Source organism: Histoplasma capsulatum, genomic scaffold (genome assembly GCF_000149585.1).
Source record: "Histoplasma capsulatum NAm1 scaffold_3 genomic scaffold, whole genome shotgun sequence".
NCBI lineage: Eukaryota > Fungi > Ascomycota > Eurotiomycetes > Onygenales > Ajellomycetaceae > Histoplasma > Histoplasma mississippiense.
Genome location: NW_001813980.1, coordinates 2,503,986 through 2,524,089, shown reverse-complemented (window position 1 = coordinate 2,524,089; position 20,104 = coordinate 2,503,986). Strand labels below are relative to the sequence as shown.

Genomic DNA, 20,104 nt, shown 5'->3' with positions numbered 1-20,104 from the left:
AGGGGTTATTTGTGTCGCTATTAAAATATTTTCTGCGGTATAATTAAATTATCGCATTCCGGTCATGTCTATTGCTCAGAGGAATATCGCCATGGAAGCCATCAACATGGCTCAGAAGAAGCCAGACGTGACACTTACGGTCCTTGGATGCGGTAAGGCCAGTCCTGCACAATTATTCAAAAAGCCCCAATATTTCTAACAAAGTCCCGTTGATTGCTCCAGGTACTCTGGGTATAGCCATCTTATCGGGCATATTTGCCTCCCTCTCAGAAACAAAAAGCCACTCCGCATACCCGTCGGAGTCCGGAACCAACACGCCCTCAGAATTTGTCTCACAGCAGAAGATCCCAAATAAGTTCATTGCCTGCGTACGTCGGCCGGAGTCCGTAAGGCGTGTCCACAAGGCCCTTGACGGCTTCGCGGTGCCATTGACTGTGTTGCAAAACGAAAATATCAAGGCCGTTAACGAAGCCGAGGTGGTCATCCTCGGCTGCAAGCCATACATGCTGCGTGATGTTCTCGACGTGCCTGGCATGACAGAGGCGCTGCAGGGGAAACTTCTCATCAGCATCCTTGCCGGTGTGACCGTAGACCAGATCCAGGACACATTATATCCGCCGACCTCGACAGTTCCAGAATCAAAGCGCTGCCGCGTCGTTCGCGTCATGCCCAATACCGCCGCCATCGTCCGTGAATCCATGACAGTTATCGGTACTTCCACTCCACCCCTCCCCGAGGAGTGGAATATGTTGATATCTTGGATATTTTCTCGCGTAGGACGGGTAGTCACTCTTCCCCCATCGATGATGGATGTGTGCACCTCGCTCGCTGGTTCGGGCCCTGCGTTTGTAGCCTTGGTCATGGAGGCGATGGCCGATGGAGCGGTTGCGATGGGGCTGCCGAGGGCAGAGGCGCAAATGATGGCTGCCCAGGTCATGCGTGGGACGGCTGGTATGGTTCAGAATGGCGAGCATCCAGCGTTGATTAGGGAGAAAGTCAGCACTCCTGGCGGCTGCACGATTGGTGGCTTGCTGGTCCTTGAAGAGGGAAGAGTTAGGGGTACGCTTGCACGGTCAGTTAGAGAAGCGACGGTTGTCGCGGGTCAGTTGGGACAGGGTATCCAGGGCGTTAATGGGACTCGCTTTTAACCGATTGGGCTATGGTATTGTATATACTTGATGGGTTGCGGTTATTTCTGTAGGATTTTTTGTTTTTTATTGCATTAGACGGTGGAAAAACAATAGGTTATAGGGGATAAATAAAAGAATCAAGGGTTGTTGAGTTGCATTTCTTCGCTTAATGATCATATTAATCGATAATGTATGTCATTGACGGGCTCTTAGACAAGGACAGGGCAGTTTTGCTTTAATTGGTGTTAAGGGTTTGATTGAACAGATTACATTCCTGTTTCAAGCTATCTATGGGACGGTCTAAATCATTACACATCTTCACAAGAAACACGATTACTCCTTACACCAAAAAAAAAAAAAAAAAAAAAAAACCAAATGTGGACGGTATTATACAAGAAAACCAAAGAAAACCAAAGAAAAAGTCAAGAGTCCTGAAGAGACCTTTCAAAAGTCCAAAACTTCCGTCTCAAAACAAACCATTATAACGAATGTCTAGCGTCAAGCGGACTGAACGTGCTTATATTGTGGTGGTCGTTATCATCATTTCGTCGAAACCTTCCCTCATCCTCGGTGTTTCCTTCTCCAATTTCATTGTCTCTTAAGCCCTCCGCCCTCCGTTTTTGCGCATCTTCAATAATATACCAGACGTCTTTTTTTGTCAGGAACCCTTGGAGAGCACCCTTGTTCACAAATAGTACGTATCGAAGGCCTAATCGTTGGAACATAGTCAAGACGACTAGGAAGCTGGCGCGGCTGTTGAGTGTGATGGGCGTCTGATCCATCCAAGGGCGAAGATCCAGGATCTCTAGTGGATCGGCAAAGGGCTGATGAGCGAAATATGCAGGGGTTTCCGGAGATACGCCTCGGGAGCTTCGAGAGGTAGCCGATTTAAGTGCGAAGCTAAGTTCGTTACGGGATATGTAGCCCAGTAAGATAGGGTTAGATGTATCGGAGACGACGGGGAAACCTCGATAGCTGGTTTTGTCGAGGAGATGCAGGAGGGAATCGATTGTGTGGCCGACAGCTGTGATAACTGAAAGGTCATGAATACTGGTCATGACTTGGCTCACTGGGATATCGGGTAGGACAACCTCATCCTTTTGCTCAATGAAGGGATACCCACGAAGGTGGATCCATGATTCGTAAATACCACGTTTCCCAAAAGTATCTCCACACCACTTAGAGAGCATCACAGAAATCATAATGGGGATGACGTAAGTGAGAGCACCGGTAAGTTCAAACATGATAACCACTATCGACACCGTCATTCTAGTTGCCCCTCCGAGTGCAGAAGCAGCACCGACTATAGCATACGTGCCGGGAGTAATGCATGGAATGTCGGCCTCGCATTTACGGAAGAGCAGTAAATCTGGTTGAGCCTTCTGCCACATTTCAAATGCAATGCCGAGAGCTCTACCAGAGAGTGCCCCCATCGCCAACGACGGGAGGATGATGCCCGCTGGGAGATCTAGGCCGAATGTGATTGAGGCAAGAAAAAAGCCGAGAATTGCAGCAAGGAGCAGAAGACCAATAACGCCCAAAGATGCAGATCCCGTTTTGCAAAGCCCGAACTGATCATCTGTAACTTCCGCGCACTCCGCAAAGAGGTAATATACAAGGTCAGATAATTGAGCCCGCATGAATGTATTTGGGAAGTTAATTAGGGCGCTGATGAGTGCAACAAGGGCCACTTGTAAGATCGGGTGTGAGTAGCTCCTCGCTTCTCGCCATCTGGCGACTCTCATGTTGAGTTTAATGAACAGACCGCCATACAATCCACCAACTATGCCGAGCAAAGCAAACGGAAGCAGTTCAAATTGATGCCACCCACGGCTGTACGTAACTTGGTAGAGCACAATTTTGCCAGTTCGAAAGGGGTTGAGCGCGTGCAATGTCACTGCTGCAACCATGGCGCATACGAAGCTTTGCCACATGGTTTTATCTGGGAAATAGTATGATAATTGCTGGGAAACGGCCAACGAAATTAGCATAGTAAAACACTAACGATTTTGAGTGGTGGAGCACCTCTAAACTGAACAATACACCCCCAATCGGAGATCCGAAGGCAACGGAAATGCCAGCCGCAGAGGCTGCCGAGAGAACCTCACGCTTTCTTGCTGTTGTTGTATATTAGTTTTCCCGGGTCCCTCGCATGGGATATATATATGACTTACCCTCATTACGATTTAGACTGGGGAAGGGTCTCATAATTAAACTTGCGCAGCAGCAAGCCACATGGACTAACGGGCCTTCTTTTCCGAGCCATAGTCCCGACGCGGCAGAAAGACACTAGATATTTGTAAGAAATGACAATAACCTTATGAATGAAACCAGAGATACCTACAAGACCGAGAGATTTGATCAGTAGCGTCCAAGCGCCCATAAACCGCTTGATTACGAAACCGCCGAGGACAGTTTTTATCTCCGGGATACCACTATGTTTGGCGTGTACCGCAAACTTTCTAACGAGCACACTTGCGGTTGTTGCGAAAAGAATCTAGCATCCTAGTTAGGAAAACCAAAAATCAAGGGTCATGAAAGTGCTTACGGAATACATGATGAAGAATACATATTCCACCGCATATCCGACAGTTTTAGATCCAACATGTAGAGCATTACGCCACGGTGTCCAATGCTGACACTCAGATAAATCTTGAAGGTAGGTTAGCCATATAATACGGGTCAGGTGGTAAGATCGAGAACGAACCATCATAGCCCCAGCAGCAAAAGCTCTTATTCAAATAAAACTTCCCTCCTTCGACACCAGTGCGACAGTAGCCAGTTTTGATATCTCCAAGCCAACTGCTTGCGATGTCTATGCACGCTGCTATTACACCAACAGCTATCCCCGTTAATATCAAGATAATCCAGATATGGCTGGCATCTAGAATTTTGCGAACGTAGCCAAAGAGACCTTTGTTGCTGGCATAAAGATGTCTGATCCGCTGGCGCTCCTTTGTATACTCGAAGATCCAATCGATAGCCGTTAAGTTGTCGTAGCCCACTCGTCGGCCGGGTCCCTCGACGTACCAGTCAAGTGGTCCGCCAGCTTTATTCCCCTCTAGTCCTCCATTGCCAGTCGTCGCCGCCGCGGGTGATGGGGTGCGATTTGTGGATGCGCCGCTATTGTTTCCAAAAGGATTGTGTAAAGGGGGATGAGAGGTTCCTTCGGTGGAGGAGAAGAAGTTCGAGAGAGCGAATCGGGCGGGACCTTTTTGCTTGCGCTTGAATGAAATCCTGTCAAATAGTCAGTAACGAAGGGCTCAACAGCGGACAGCACACGAACTTACGGCTCGTCAAATGCGTCCCCTAAAGGGTCTGTTGCGAGAACCGTTTCGTCCCCAGAATGAGTCGAAGCCAAGTCGTCTTGTTCACTGGTCGGATCGCCGCAGCTGCGGGAGGCCTGAGAACTATCATGATTCACAGGAATGTGTGCGGCATTCAGGCCTGAAGCAATTCCCGTCATTGTCCGTCATGGAGGCGCCGGCGCAGTGCATAGGACGAAGCCGAGAATCGTACTGTTTGGGAGACGAGATAATAATTGTCTACAACATGAATTTCAAACACTTTGTCCCGAGATCAATATGTGGCTGGTGAATCTGCGCCTCCGGAAGGCGGCGAGGCGAAAGAATTCCACGTGACATGACGATCCTGCGGCAGAAACAAGGTTAATGAAATTCAAAAAAAAAAAAGAAGAAAAAAGAAAAAGAAAATTTCTCGGCTGAGAAATTTGTGATTTTGATATACCGCCCCTGGTGGAGGAAAAGGGCTTTGTAGGGCGGCTTGCAAGATGGCACAACTTTCTAGCGATGGGGTACTTTTACCGCATCCCCAGATTTTAAAGCAGCTACCGCCCGAACTGGTAGAAATTCTGCGCACAGGAAGTTCAATTCCAGAAACATTTCTTGATACCCTGTCAATTGCAGCATTACAGCCAAATTATACCAACAAACTATTCACATTATATGAGCCAATATTTGTGGATTTAGCTGCCAGGTGGATTTGCTTGGACTCCCATGAATACTATGTTCAAGTTACCACTGCATTTGCACGCATTTTACCCTTTGCGCCATATCTTCGACCATTTGTCAATGCCGTCTTCCAACGCCTTAAGAGCAGTGCCCTACCATCCTTGTCAGAGTCAAACCAGTTTGAACTGTTACAAATGGAAGGTCGAACTCTGCATGCGTTTCTCGTTGCTCTGTTTCGTCTTCTTAGTTTCGACTTGGACACCTTCTCACCTATGACGCCCGTGTCCCAACTGCAGTCACTGCTCAGTCATCACAACCCTGTCATTAGATACCTTGCAATCCGATGTTTTTGCTTGTATATGCGTGCGGCAGATGCTTCCTTGGAACAAATGATAAGCAAGTATCATGATGGGACAGCGATCAATGGCTCATGGGAAGACCGAACCATCGATTACCGCCTCCTTAGTATTTGGGAAGAGAAGCGATGGGCTGGATTAAAGGAAGAACTAGAAAATGCGCGAATATCTCGCGATGATTCTGTTACGGAGACTTGGACCAAAGAATTTCGAAATTCTTTCACGAGTCACACTGCAGAAATCGGCGGGGTTCTTCTTCCCACCATCCATCCGAAAAACAATATGGGAGCATCCTGCCTGGTGGAAACACCAACGGTTCGACGCAACCTTCGCAGTTTCGGTAATTCGCTTCTCTCGATGGATCCGTTGCTGCTCGTCGGCCTGGCCGGTTCTGGGAAAACGTCACTCGTACACGCGGCAGCCAACCGAATGGGCCATTCTTCTTCCATGATTACACTTCACCTAAATGAGCAAACTGATTCTAAAAGTCTATTGGGGTTGTACTCGACATCACCTCAAGCTGGCTCATTTTCTTGGCAGCCTGGCGTTTTAACCAAAGCAGCCAGGGAGGGTAGGTGGGTTTTGATTGAAGATCTGGATCGTGCGCCCTCTGAAGTTATTGGCCTTATCCTCCCGCTTATTGAGAAAAGGGAACTTATAATACCAAGCAGAAAAGAACGCATCCGTTGCGCTGACAACTTCAGGGTTATTGCCACCATGCGGTCTACTATCAATGCGGCCGGGAAAGAAATAACCCCAGGAACTAATATGTTGGGAAGTAGACTCTGGAATCACATTCAGGTGGCATCAATGCCCTTGTCAGAAGTCAAAGAGGTTATTATTCAGAGGTTTCCGCTACTTTCCCCTCGAGTAGATATAATCATGACTACGTTCGATCGCATCACATCGCTATTTAACGGCACACTGTCTCGCAAGTTCATGACAGGCAGATTACCGAACCTCCGTGACTTGGTGAAGTTATGTTATAGAATAGAACGGCGGTTGCGGAATCTTGGATGTGAAACTGGCTATGAGGCAGTACCAGAGGGTACTCATGACGAACTTTTTATGGATACTGTTGACATTTTCGCAGCCTGTTTCCCCAAAGGATTACTCCAGTCAACCGTGGCGGGAGTTATTGCGGAAGGGATGCAGATATCTCCCCAGCGTATGAACTTTTGCCTGTCCGAACAGACTCCTAAGTATTTGGATTCTCCCCACTCAGTCACGATTGGCAGAGAATGCTGCCAGAAAAGAAAACCTCTTGGCCTGCGCAAGTCGTCCTCTTCAACAGCAGCTCATAGTACTTTTGCACCAACAAGAGCTTCGTTGAGGATAATGGAGCAAATTGCGTCAGCGTTGCAGCTCTCCGAGCCCGTTTTACTGGTTGGAGAAACTGGAATTGGCAAAACAGCAGTGATCCAACAGCTTGCATCTCTCTTGCACCAGCGTTTGACGGTGGTAAATTTGTCGCAACAGAGTGAAAGCACTGACTTGCTAGGTGGTTTCAAGCCGGTCAATGTTCGATCGATTGCTGTTCCCTTAGTTGACGAGTTTAATTCATTGTTCGAATCAACCTTCTCTGCTAAAAAGAACCTGAAATTTCTAGCCTCGGTTGCAAAGTGCGTCACAACTGGCAATTGGCGACGTCTAGTTAATATCCTTAAGGAGGCCATCAAGATGGCATCAGGTATCTTTGAATCCTTGAACAAAAGTAAAAGTGAACTGACGGACGTGGTCTCGGAACAACCGTCGAAGAAAAGAAAGCTTGACGACACAAAATATACCATCCTCCGTGGAAAATGGGCCACTTTTTCGAGAGAATTAAAGGAATTCGAGGTCCGGGTTTCTGAAGGCGACAGCAAGTTTGCATTCGCATTCGTCCAAGGCAAGATAGTCAAAGCGCTGAGGAATGGTGAATGGGTTTTACTCGACGAGATAAATTTAGCTTCTCCTGACACCTTAGAGAGCATTGCTAGCCTCCTTCACTATGGAGGCGATGGCACTCCATCTGTCCTGCTTTCTGAAGCTGGGGAAGTTGAACGCATTTATGGCGACTCAAATTTCCGAATTTTTGGGGCAATGAACCCTGCAACTGATGCTGGGAAACGAGATTTGGTTCCTGGTTTACGATCAAGATTTACGGAGATATATGTCAATTCACCAGATACCGAAATTGATGACCTTATAACATTGATAGGTGCCTACCTAGGGTCGTTGGCTATTGCGGACGAGAAAGCTACTATCTCCCTTGCTCGCCTTTACCTTGACACGAAGAAGCTCAATGTAGACAACAAGTTGACAGATGGAGCAGGTCAGAAACCACATTTTACCATCAGGACTCTTGTTCGTTGCTTGATATACGTGAGAAATCAAGCGCATATCTACGGGCTTCGACGAGCGATGTACGAAGGGTTTTCTATGAGTTTTTTGACGCTGCTCAGCAAGGCATCCAAGCTCCAAATTATCCCCCTTTTGGATCAACATATATTTGGGAGCCTTAAAAATTCCCGATCTATACTATCGCAGACTCCCAAACCACCGAATGACGGTGCAACCTATGTTCAATTCAAACATTACTGGATGAGACAGGGAGAATTTCCGCTAGAATCCCAACCACACTACATTATCACTCCTTTCATTGAAAGGAATTTAATGAATTTAGTGAGAGCGAGCTCTACGAGACTGTTTCCGATTTTATTACAAGGCCCAACCTCCTCTGGGAAAACCAGCATGGTGGAATACCTTGCCAAAATTTCTGGCAACAGATTTGTCCGAATCAACAACCATGAACATACTGACCTCCAGGAATATTTGGGTTCATACGTATCCGGTGAAGATGGCAGCTTGAAGTATCAAGAAGGAATACTGGTTGAGGCCCTAAGGAACGGCTACTGGATTGTGTTAGATGAACTTAACCTAGCGCCCACTGATGTCCTGGAAGCTCTCAACCGCCTTCTTGATGACAATAGAGAATTATTTTTACCTGAATCCCAAGAAGTCATCCGCCCAAACCCGAACTTTATGCTGTTTGCTACTCAAAATCCTGCTGGTCTCTATGGCGGCCGAAAGGTCCTTTCACGTGCTTTTCGAAATCGATTCCTTGAACTCCATTTCGATGATATTCCTGAGGACGAACTGGAATATATTCTCAAGGAACGATCTCAAATTCCTCCATCATTCTGTGCTAGAATAGTGTCTGTTTACCGAAAGCTTTCACTGCTACGACAATCCAGCCGCTTATTCGAGCAACGAAACAGCTTTGCTACCCTCCGTGATCTTTTTCGATGGGCCCAACGGCGCGCTGATGATCGCGAACAATTGGCTGTGAATGGTTTTATGCTATTGGCAGAGAGGGTAAGAAATCCTCAAGAGAGGGCAGCTGTAAAGGAGGTAATAGAGGAAGTTATGCGAGTAAAACTCGATCAGACCGCCATTTATAGTTCCCGGTGCTTGGATGCGCGTCTTCAACAGCTTTCAGCAACTGCCCCAACAAGTATAATATGGACTCAAGCGATGAGACGGGTATTTATTCTTGTTTCGCAGGCAATTGAACACAACGAACCTGTGCTGCTCGTTGGGGAAACTGGATGTGGCAAAACGCAAATTTGTCAAGCTATTGCAGAAATATATGGAAAGCAGCTTTTTACCATTAACGCTCATGTTAACCTCGAGACAGGAGACATCGTTGGTGCACAGAGGCCGTTGAGAAATAGATCCACAATCGAAGCACAGCTTTTAGCAGACCTGTCCGCAGTCTTGAAATCCATCGATGCATATGATGAAAGCAGCGATAACTCGATTGACAAGCTAACAACAGTATTTTCTGAGCTAAATTCCCAGGCACTAGATATGTGTGAACCAAATTTGATCAATCGTATACGAGAAAATATGACAAGAGCGAAAGCGTTATTCGAGTGGTCTAATGGTAGTCTTATAACGGCAATGGAATGCGGTCAGCATTTCCTCCTTGACGAAATTTCACTCGCAGACGACTCCGTTTTAGAGCGTCTAAATAGTGTTCTCGAGCCTCACCGGTCTTTGCTCCTTGCAGAAAAGGGGCCTATAAATTTGGTAGTTGCGAAGGATGGTTTCCAGTTTTTAGCAACAATGAACCCAGGAGGCGACTACGGAAAAAGGGAACTGTCTGCAGCGCTCAGGAACCGTCTTACCGAAATTTGGGTGCCTCAGCTCTCAGAAGCTGAAGATATCCTTCCCATCTTGTCTTCAAAACTCGTATCACCAATCTCAAATGCCCCAAGCGCAATGTTAGCGTTTGCAAGATGGTTCAAAGAAACTTCCCAGAGCACTTCATCAACATCAATATCCATTCGTGATTTGTTAGCATGGGTTGGTTTTGTAAACCAATGCAAAGATCTCGATCAAGCTGCTGCGGTGGTCCATGGGGCGGCTCTGGTGTATATAGATACACTGGGTGCCAACCCTTCTGCCATGTTTGTTTCAGGCCCGGCAAATCTCAAACACGATCGACTTAAATGTCTTGAGAGATTGGGTGAAATTTTTGGTTTTGACGCTGTCTCTATCTATTACCAAGCAACTACTATATCTATGGAAGACAACAATATGAGAATTGGCCCATTCGTTCTGGAGATGAGCACTCATTCCGAGCATGATCCCACATTTTCCTTAGAAGCACCGACTACAGTTGCCAACTCGCTGAGGATTGCCCGAGGTCTTCAGTTAACAAAGCCTATTCTGCTTGAGGGTAGTCCTGGCGTTGGAAAAACCACCCTTGTTGCTGCTTTGGCACAATGTCTTGGGAAACCGCTTACTCGAATCAATCTTTCTGACCAGACTGATCTAACGGATTTATTTGGATCAGATGTGCCTGTTGAAGGTGGCGACATGGGAAATTTCGCTTGGAGTGATGCTCCGTTTCTACGAGCTATGCAGACTGGTGGTTGGGTTCTCCTGGACGAGATGAACCTTGCATCACAGTCTGTTCTGGAAGGTTTGAATTCCTGTTTAGACCACCGTCAACAAGTTTACGTGGCGGAGTTGGACCAAACGTTTAAACGGCACCCCGACTTTGTTTTATTTGCAGCGCAAAACCCTCACCACCAAGGAGGTGGGAGAAAAGGTCTTCCTGCATCGTTCGTGAATCGATTTACAGTTGTATATGCAGACTCGTTTAGTGATGACGACTTAAAGATGATCTGTAAACGGTTGTCTCCTCTTGCTCCTGAAAGGGAGATACAACAGCTAGTTGAATTTGTCTCTTCGTTAAATATTAAAATAACGAACGAACGACTCCTGGGAACTACTGGAGGACCTTGGGAAATAAATTTGCGAGATATTTCAAGATGGCTCAGACTTCTTGAATCCACTCCAATCCGAGTTTCTCCTTCTCAGTTCCTCGATGTTGTGATTAGCCAGAGATTTCGCACACATGGTGACAGATCCCTCGTTTTGTCATTGTACGAGGATGTCTTCCGATCGACACCTGTTGTTAAAAGCTATTTCCATAACCTGAGCGTGTCGCAATACCAAGTTGGCCTTAGTGTACTTCAACGCGACCCGCTGGTGCAAAATTTCAATGATCCTCAGATGAAGATACTCACCGGCGATCTAGCAATTATGGAATCATTGGCATTGTGCATAGAGCAAGGATGGCCCAGTATTCTCGTGGGCACATCAGGATGTGGGAAGACGACCATTTTGCGGAAGCTTGCCACTTTGAGTGGCTGCAAGCTTGTGGAATTGTCCCTAAACGCGGACACTGATACTATGGATCTTGTCGGGGGCTTTGAGCAGGTAGACAATGACCGCCATCTGCTAAGTTTCATGGATGAATTGAACCAGCTTTTGCAAAATCAAGTTGTTTCTACATACACCGCAACCGAACAGACCGGTATGGAAAGTGAGCTTGTGCAACTTTACCAAGACGTCAAGAGCGGGTCATCTAATCTTGAAACCATTTCGGAGGCACTTCATAGAATTTCACTCAAGGGATTACATCCGAGCTTCACAGAGTTTTACAATCGTTCTAAAACACTGCTAAAATCATCCTTTGTTAACCAGACGATCGGCTTCGAATGGACGGAAGGCATATTTGTCCAATCAGTCCAGAAAGGTGATTGGGTGGTCCTTGACAATGCCAACCTCTGTAATCCCTCCGTTTTAGATCGACTAAATTCACTCATGGAACCGAACGGGTATTTAGTTATCAATGAGCAAAGGACTGGAGATGGCACTGCAAAAGTGGTGAAGCCACACCCAAATTTTCGACTGTTTCTCACTATGGATCCTCGTCATGGAGAGTTGTCAAGAGCAATGAGGAATCGGGCTATCGAAATATGTCTGCAGCCCGGAGTCACCGGCGGTACGCCTACGACTCAAGGAATCTTTTATACCTCAGAATCGTCAATTTACCGCATTCGCTGCGGTCAAGGTCTCTCACACCAACGATTGGATTCGGAATTAGGACAAAATGAACACGAAGTTTTTCTTGATCACTTGGCTCCGCACGATTTTCGCAGGCTCCAGCAATCATCCACTTCTATTGATATTTGGGTTGCGAATAGGCATCCTTCTACAGTTATGTACCAGACGTTTGATCGCTACAGTACTTTTTTAAGTCGTGATACCCTTTCTTCTTTGAAGGATTTTCTATGCGATGGAAGTTGGAATGAACATAAATTTTCAAGCTTTCGCTATGGGATTGAGGTTGGTAATTGATTTCTCCGCTGATGCTGTTTTTGTTGGCTAACAGACCAAACAGCCGCTGCATCCATTGATCAACGAGCCCCGAGCTGTGGCTTGTATTATTCCAGAATCGCAAGTTCTCTTAGCAAAACTAGCCAAACTCCAAGAGATTCAATTTGACGTTTGGCATTTCCACCAAGTCTTCTGTCAAGTTCGTGACTCCCTTTCCAACAAAAACCCTTCGGAAATGAGCAGACTAGAAAGATCAGTTGCTTCAAATAGGATCCCCACCCTAATGAAGGAATCTACCCAACCGGTGGCTTTTTATCTTTCTAGCTGTATCCAGGCTTTGAGTGAGACCATTCAGAAGGTCAATTATGAGGTTTTGCGTTCCGTTGATGTGTGTGCTATGGCCAGTTCTATATTGGAGTTGTGCTGGGATATTTTTGGTGTCGTGCAAACCAATAATTTTGATGAAGGATTATTTCAAACGTATTTGCAAATTGGACAATCTCTCTGTTCTCGCTTTAGGGATATTAAGCTTGATCTTGTCAGGGTCCTGTCTGAATCACTTGATATGTTTCGTATCAACTGGGGCTTGACAACAGGGCAAAGCATGCAAAGGATATGGGATCAGTGGAGGCCAGCGACACCAACCGACCCTGCTCATTTGAAGTCAATGGTGGATTTGCAACACATTGCTGCCAGATTTGATCTTATTACTTTGAAAACGAATTTGCCCTTTTCGCAACTTGGCGAGATGCGTCACTCACTAGTCCAAGCACAGATTTCAATGCTACAAGGCGCGGACGGAGTTGGTCTGATCCATGTATGCAGCCAAGGTTCCTACTTTTTTTCGAGTATTAAGCTGACCTAATTCCAGGATCTTCAGCATGTAATCGATGACCTTGAAGCTCGAGTGCTGGATTCCGGCCCAGTATCACCCCCCTATTTTTCCTTAGAGTTTGAAGCACTTTCACAGTATCGTGATTTCATTGACATCAGCAAGTCAGCTACGGAGACCATAAATTATGGCCTCTCGGATGTATTGCAGCTACTCGCGGGACGTCCGTCTTACCCTCATGATATGTCAACTCTAGGAAATCCTGTCCCAGATCTCCTCTCAAGAGTATCGCGTTTTTCAGGCTTCCAAAACGACTCAAGCAAACCGCTGGCACTTCGTGGAATTTTCTCGCTATCATTAATCGCGAAACTAGCCTCTCTTGGAATTGTGCCGGTGAAAGGAATGAACATACTGAATTCTGAACTTGACTTCATCGCGAACGGCTTATGTTCAAGCACTGACCAAATCGCGCGCGATCAACTTGATATCCTCCAGAAGCAATTAGCTAGGCTCCTTCAAGAGCTTTTGCGTTGTCATGGGGATTTGATCGACCCCGTGTCACTCGGAAGCGCTGCATCATACCTAGACACGCTTGTTCGTGATTCAGACCTCAGCGGTCTTGTCAATACCCAAATACCACCACTTAAATTGCGAGATAATTCTGACAAACTTCACTATTTCAATGAATTTGCGTCGAGATCATTCAATAAAATTGTATCTTCTTTAGTTGGCATATGTGGTAAAACGGGCACTACTAATCACCTTCAACTGGGAGCCGCCTGTATCCACCTTGCTATGGCATGCCTTCGGTTCTTTGTCCCAAACAGACCTTTCGACCCGTCCCTTGGCTTGGCTGTTCAGAGACACCGATACACACAACGCGTCCAGGAGAAGAATAAGAAGCTTAATGCATTGAAAGCATATGAGTTATCATTTTCTGGGCAAGAGTCGAGCATACGTATTCGGATCGCCCAAGAGGAGCTCCGGTTGTTGGGTGACATACCACCTTCGCCCCCAGTTATTCGACCACAGCCTTCCCAGATTGGTGAATTACAGGGAGAATTTTCCAACCTTCTAAATTCAGTTGTGAACTTGAATCCAGATGGTATACTTCGTTCCCTTCAGGATTCAGCCAACCCAGACCTTGCCAATACAACCAAGCAACAAGGCGAACTTCTCCAGAAAAATATCCAGCAAATATGTCTTCGCCTCACCACAAATTATAAAGCGTACGAAGATGTTGTCATTCCTGTCATCCGATTCCTGGAGATCCTGCATCTCGGAGTGGACTTGGTTCAGTGTTCTGACCTTCATTCCCATTTGGAGCAAGGTTTCATACATGCTATGAGCCAGATTACACCCTTAATGAGCTGCAGAAGAGTATCACTCCCCGATCTGCAACATCGCCCCTCTCGACTGTCTAACTCGGAGAAGGTCGACATCGGACTACAACGACTTTCTATTCTATGGGTCTTTCAAAATACGGACCCTGAAACTCTTTCAACTGCTGCAAATCGCCAACTTCTCCGCGACACTTTTGAGGACTTTTCCAGTATCTGGAAACAGCAGCTAGAAGATGACCAAAATAAACACTATGAAATGTCGAACTTATACCGTTATCGAGGATCGTTTGAGGATGATCAGGAAATAGAAGCTGCCGAGGTTTCTCAACTTTTCCCAAAGTTCGACGGCACGATTGAGGATGACCTTGAAATTGGAACACTGGCACAATTCGATGTCAAAACTATTTCCCTAAGGCTTTCTCATATACTCAACAATTTATTCTCAGACCTCGACAAAGAGTCCACAGTAAAGCGATTGTTGTTAGACTCCACGAAACTACTTGGTATTAACATGGCGAAAAGCTCAACAGATATCCCAATCATGGACCCCAAATCACATCTGCTAGGGGCGATTTTATTCCTAGACGATGTAAAGTCTATTAAACAACCAACATCTTACAACTTTTATTCAAGCCCGAACTTGGTAGAGGTCAAGAAGCTCGCCGATCTAGTTGAAACTATTAGCGTGCGTTTTAAAGAACTCCAAAATTCGTGGCCTGAACACGCTACAATTGCGGATGTTATTCGCTGTTGCTCCGAGATTTTCCAATTCAACCACCGAGAGCCTCTAGCCAAATTTATCACTAAAGCAGAGAAACTTCATTCATTCATTTATGAGTGGCAGGCTGTCGCGAGTAAAAATTTCTCTGTCACTCAATGCTATGATAATATAACGGCTCTACTCATAAGTTGGCGGCGCATTGAATTATCCACCTGGTCTCGGCTTTTGGACATCGAAGATGAAAAGTGCAGCGAAGATGCGAGTGCTTGGTGGTTTGTTGCGTATGATGTGATAATTGCGGCCCCGTTACAGCTAGTTCAAGACGGACAGCCTTTGATCGAACACTCCGTCGAACTCATCACTACCCTCGAGAAATTTATTTGCTCCACTCCAATGGGCCAATACAAGTCTAGGCTGCAACTCATTGAAAAGTTCAAAATGCTTCTGACACTCTATGCTTTGGACTTCCCGGCTCTGGACCAATTGAGCGCTGCTATTGACAACCTCCTTCATCACTACTTCCCATTTGTATCTGTTTTTGAAAAATCGCTCGGTGACGGTAGAAAAACACTAGAACGTGACATACAACAAACGATTCAGCTGGCAATCTGGAAGGACACTAATATCAATGCTCTTAGAGAAAGCGCACGTCGCTCCCACAACAAGTTGTTCAAGGTTGTGAGAAAGTATCGCAGTCTTCTCAGCCAATCCTCAGAGAGCTTATTGTCGAAGGGACTCTCTAGCCTTCCGGATAAAGCAGAATCATTCTCAGATAATCGTGTGACACTACCCAATCCAGTTTCACCCGTTGCCCTTCGTGTGTGTCATGAAAATATTCAATCATGGAGTCAGAAGCCCATGCGATTCACAGATCCTGATGCTGCAGTCAGGAGCATGCAGCGTGTATATGAGAACTCTCTAAATGGTTTACAAGCCCATCAGGAGCTCGATGCATTCACTCGTGACATAATTGATACCATTGCCGAATTTAAATCTCAGACACCGAAGACACTCACGGAAGACAATAAGCATGATGTTCAGCACCTCAAAGGTCAAAAGCGGCGGTTCTACGCAGAAAAACTGAAAGATCTCCGATTCATGGGCATTCGTTCTAATGTTGGGACTGACATTCTCGAAAGCCAAAGATCGGTTGCGTCCGTCCTTTCCTCTACACTCCCTCTCACAATTTCTGCTGGCTTGTCTCATGTTAAAAGCGCAGACTCCTACTTTCATAAATTTTTGGATCTAGTGCCTCGTGTTCGCATTTCATCTGTCGAGTACTCTGAAGATCTTAGCAACGTTGAGGCTACTAGAAGTGCGGGGTTCATAGAAGGTCTTCTACATTGGGCTTTGAAGCAAAGGGAAACTCTATCATTAAGATTAGAGAACTTAACTGCGGTTGAACTCACGCTGCAGCAAATGAGGAACGTATCCGATCTTCGCAGCTCCCTCTTGCCAAATAGCGACTACCTCCTCTCCGATCGTCGTGATCTCCGAGGAACGCTCCGGTGGCTTTCTACCATCCTTGGTGTTTGCAATTCAACGCTTCAAATCCATGGATATTTTGCGGGAATTGGTTCGTCGGAAGTCCTGGAGGCATTGAATGATTGGAAAATCCGCTTGAACAACCTACTTGTCTCAATCGAAGATCTAAAAATTCTACCCCCGGGATTGTCTACCGGCACCCACGAAAAACTATTTTCAAGTGTTCGGATGTTAGTTTCAAACGTGAGAGCCGATATACTAAAATGGATTGACGTGCATCCTGAGTTGAACTTTGCTCTGGAACAGATACTTCCATGGACTGAATTGGGAGTCACAGCAAGCACACGGGAAGCCAATGGCCAAATTAATATTTCACTTGAAGAGTTTGACTCTTCCCTCTTCACAGTGATGGACAAAATTTTTGTTGTGATGCAAAAAATTAGTTCGTCCTTGTCCACCGCCCCTCCTTCAAAGGATATTCCCGCCTGGCTAGTGAAAACCGAACAAGTTATATCGAAAGCATGTGCAGAGCTCCACATGGCTGATATTGTTGACGACATACGATGTGTTCTAGCCCGGATTCGGCATGTATCGGAGAAGGATTCGAATTCTCTTGCTGTTGTTGGCGCAGCGATATCAGCAATCATGCCAATTGCCGAACAATACCAGTCAATATGTACTGATATCCTCCACCGGTATTCTGCACTACACCGAGAAACGTGCAAAATGTCATATCTCTTAGCGAAGTCGTTTAACCAGATTGCGTCGGAAGGTTTCTGTGCTCCTCCTGAGAACGCTGGAGAGCACGGTAAGTCTGACAAGTTGGAGACTGGGACTGGACTTGGCGATGGAGAAGGTGCTGAGGATATTAGCAAAGACGTTCAAGATGACGAGGACTTGGCTGACCTGGCTCAAGAAAAACAACAAATGGATGGAGACAAAGAGGATAAGGACACAGGAGTTGATGCTGTCAATATGGACCAAGAGGATCTTGAGGCGGACAGGAGTGATTTTGATGATGAAATAGAAAAAGATGACGGAAGTTTTTCAGACAAAGAAGATGAGGATGACATGGACCTTGATGAAGAAACCGGTAGTGTTGATAGACTAGACGCATCCGCAGTTGATGAAAAAATGTGGGATGGAACGAATGATCAAGATCAGAAAGATACTGAAAACGAACAAGGAAAAGGGGACGCAGAATCAGAAGACAAAACTGCGGCGTCGGCTAACAAGAATGAAAAAATAAATGAAAGTAAAAATGGGGACGAAAGCGAAAACGAGGGATCAGAACCTCCTGACGATGAAGGGGAAGCTGTTGGGAGGGAGGACATGGATACAACCGACCCACATGCAAAGGAAGAACCAATTCTTGATCTACCCGAAGACATGGAACTCGATGGTCAAGATGACAAAGATAAACAGGACACCGATTTTGAGGATGATCTTGGTGATTTGTCAGATGATAATAGGAGCAACTGGGAAGGTGAACCAAATGCTCCTGAAGAATCTAATGATCACCCAGATTTAGACTCTCAAGAGCAAGCTGAAAGTGAAACAGAGCCCGCAAACGAAGTTAAAGAAGAAAACCTCAACGGACAAGAAGGCGTTGAATGTCACCAAGAGGAAAGCGAAACCGGGACAGAAGAAAAGGAAAGAGACGAGCTCTTGGAATCGAAAAGGACAGATAACCAAGCAGATGCAGAGGATATCGCTCCGAGTGAGGAGGTTTCTGTCGGTCAAGGTGTCGACCAAGATCAAAATCAAGAGCATGGAGACTCTGGCAAAGCAACTCAAGAACATGGCTCCAAGGACCAGGCAGACGAGCAAAATCTACAAGGTAGTGCTGACCAGGGCGAAGACGGCAAAGAAGCAACAAATGTATCTGGCGGTAGAGATGATGGCAAGCTAGATGACTCCCAAACACAAGCATTCAAAAAGCTCGGCGACATTCTTGAGCAATGGCACCGCCGTCAACGTCAAATCCAGGAGGCTTCTGACCATCAAGACACTTCCCAAAATGAAAATCAGGATGCCAACATGGAAGATGCAGACTTTGAGCATCTTGCGGATGATCAGGATGCCGCAGACACTCAAGCGCTTGGCCAGGCAACCGAGGAACAAGCGAAAAGCCTCGATCAAAGCAACGCCGTCGAATCTGATGTACGGCCGGAAGAAGGCGAATTCCCTTCACATGCCACAGAGCCTGAAAATCCTCCAGCAGAACAGTCTTTAGAAGATCGAATGGATTTGGACCAGCAACCAGGTCTGTCGGAGAACAATACATCGAGATCATATGTTGCTGGTGATAGGATTACGGAAAATGATCCCACCCATCAAGATAGCCAAACATCGGACTCTCAAGAGATGGAAGACGTGGATGCTCATCTTTCTTCCTTTCATGTCGGCTCAGAATCGGCTCCGTTGACTTCTCCAGAGGAAGCCCGACGCCTATGGTCTCACTACGAATCAATTACCCACGACCTGTCACTTGCGCTGACTGAACAGCTACGCTTGATTCTCGCACCCACCCTGGCAACCAAGCTGCGAGGCGACTTTAGGACCGGGAAACGACTTAACATTAAGCGCATCATTCCCTACATCGCATCCCAGTACAAGCGTGATAAGATCTGGATGCGACGATCCGTCCCTTCGAAGCGAAGTTACCAGATCATGCTTGCGGTTGACGACAGTAAATCAATGCTCGAAAGCGGTAGCGGACAACTTGCCTTCGAGACGCTCGCTCTTATTACAAAGAGTCTAAGTATGCTGGAAGCAGGGGATCTCTGCGTTGTCAGTTTCGGGGACGAGGACCACGTCCGTGTGGCTCATGAATTTGGCAAAACTTTCTCTTCTGAAGCAGGCGTCCAAATCTTCCAGCAGTTTAGCTACAAGCAAACTGGCACAAATGTTCGAAAACTTATCTCAGACTCAATTGCTTTGTTCCGGGAGGCGAAAATGAAGCGCTCCCGCTCAAGTGGGAGTGAAGACCTTTGGCAACTGGAGCTCATCATATCAGATGGAATCTGTGAAGACCATGAGACCATTCGCCGACTAGTTCGACAAGCGCAAGAGGAACGAATCATGATAGTATTCATCATCGTCGATGCAGTGAAGGGGAGCTCCATCCTCGATCTAACACAAGCGAGTTTCGAGCCTGATGGGTCGGGGGCGGGAGAAATGAAGTTGAAAATGAAGAGGTACCTGGAAGGATTTCCATTTTCATATTATCTGGTGGTTAGGGATGTGCAGGAGTTACCGGCTATTTTGAGTCTGGCGTTAAAACAATGGTTTGCGGAAGTTGTCGATGTAGCAGCTTAGAATTTCCAACTCTAGCATTTCACTTGTACTACAGCTTGGTTTTATTTATTTATTTTTTTTTTTTTTTGTATGATAGAGCTTTTCATGGATTTTTATATATGTTGTGCACAGTTAGGATGTATTTATTTCGATATTCTTCGAGTTTCTAGAATGAGTTTCCAATCGGCCCGTGGGCTTTTAGATTACTTCTTCATCTAATGAATTCAATAACTGATCATATCAATGATTGAGCCTCAGAATCGTACCAGTGCATATATATAAATATAG

At 46.1% G+C, this 20,104-nt stretch overlaps 3 protein-coding genes across 3 annotated transcripts; 2 read left to right on the top strand and 1 right to left on the bottom strand.

Moving 5' to 3' along the window:
- Nucleotides 1–64: 64 nt before the first annotated feature.
- HCAG_03900 (pyrroline-5-carboxylate reductase) lies at nucleotides 65–1,148 on the top strand (the record flags this gene model as incomplete). Its single annotated transcript, XM_001541752.1, has 2 exons — nucleotides 65–152; nucleotides 238–1,148. 2 exons carry the CDS (start codon nucleotides 65–67, stop codon nucleotides 1,146–1,148), a joined length of 999 nt encoding a protein of 332 aa, XP_001541802.1.
- A 461-nt stretch (nucleotides 1,149–1,609) lies between these two features.
- On the bottom strand, nucleotides 1,610–4,596 carry HCAG_03899 (conserved hypothetical protein; the record flags this gene model as incomplete). The annotated part of the gene is made up of 8 exons (XM_001541751.1): nucleotides 1,610–2,913; nucleotides 2,962–3,053; nucleotides 3,136–3,247; nucleotides 3,305–3,419; nucleotides 3,475–3,627; nucleotides 3,679–3,782; nucleotides 3,838–4,367; nucleotides 4,421–4,596. The coding sequence occupies 8 exons, from the start codon at nucleotides 4,594–4,596 to the stop codon at nucleotides 1,610–1,612; spliced, it is 2,586 nt and encodes an 861-aa protein (XP_001541801.1).
- Nucleotides 4,597–4,920: 324 nt separating this feature from the next.
- HCAG_03898 (conserved hypothetical protein) lies at nucleotides 4,921–19,837 on the top strand (the record flags this gene model as incomplete). The annotated part of the gene is made up of 4 exons (XM_001541750.1): nucleotides 4,921–11,800; nucleotides 12,017–12,144; nucleotides 12,200–12,952; nucleotides 13,007–19,837. The coding sequence occupies 4 exons, from the start codon at nucleotides 4,921–4,923 to the stop codon at nucleotides 19,835–19,837; spliced, it is 14,592 nt and encodes a 4,863-aa protein (XP_001541800.1).
- Nucleotides 19,838–20,104: the final 267 nt, after the last annotated feature.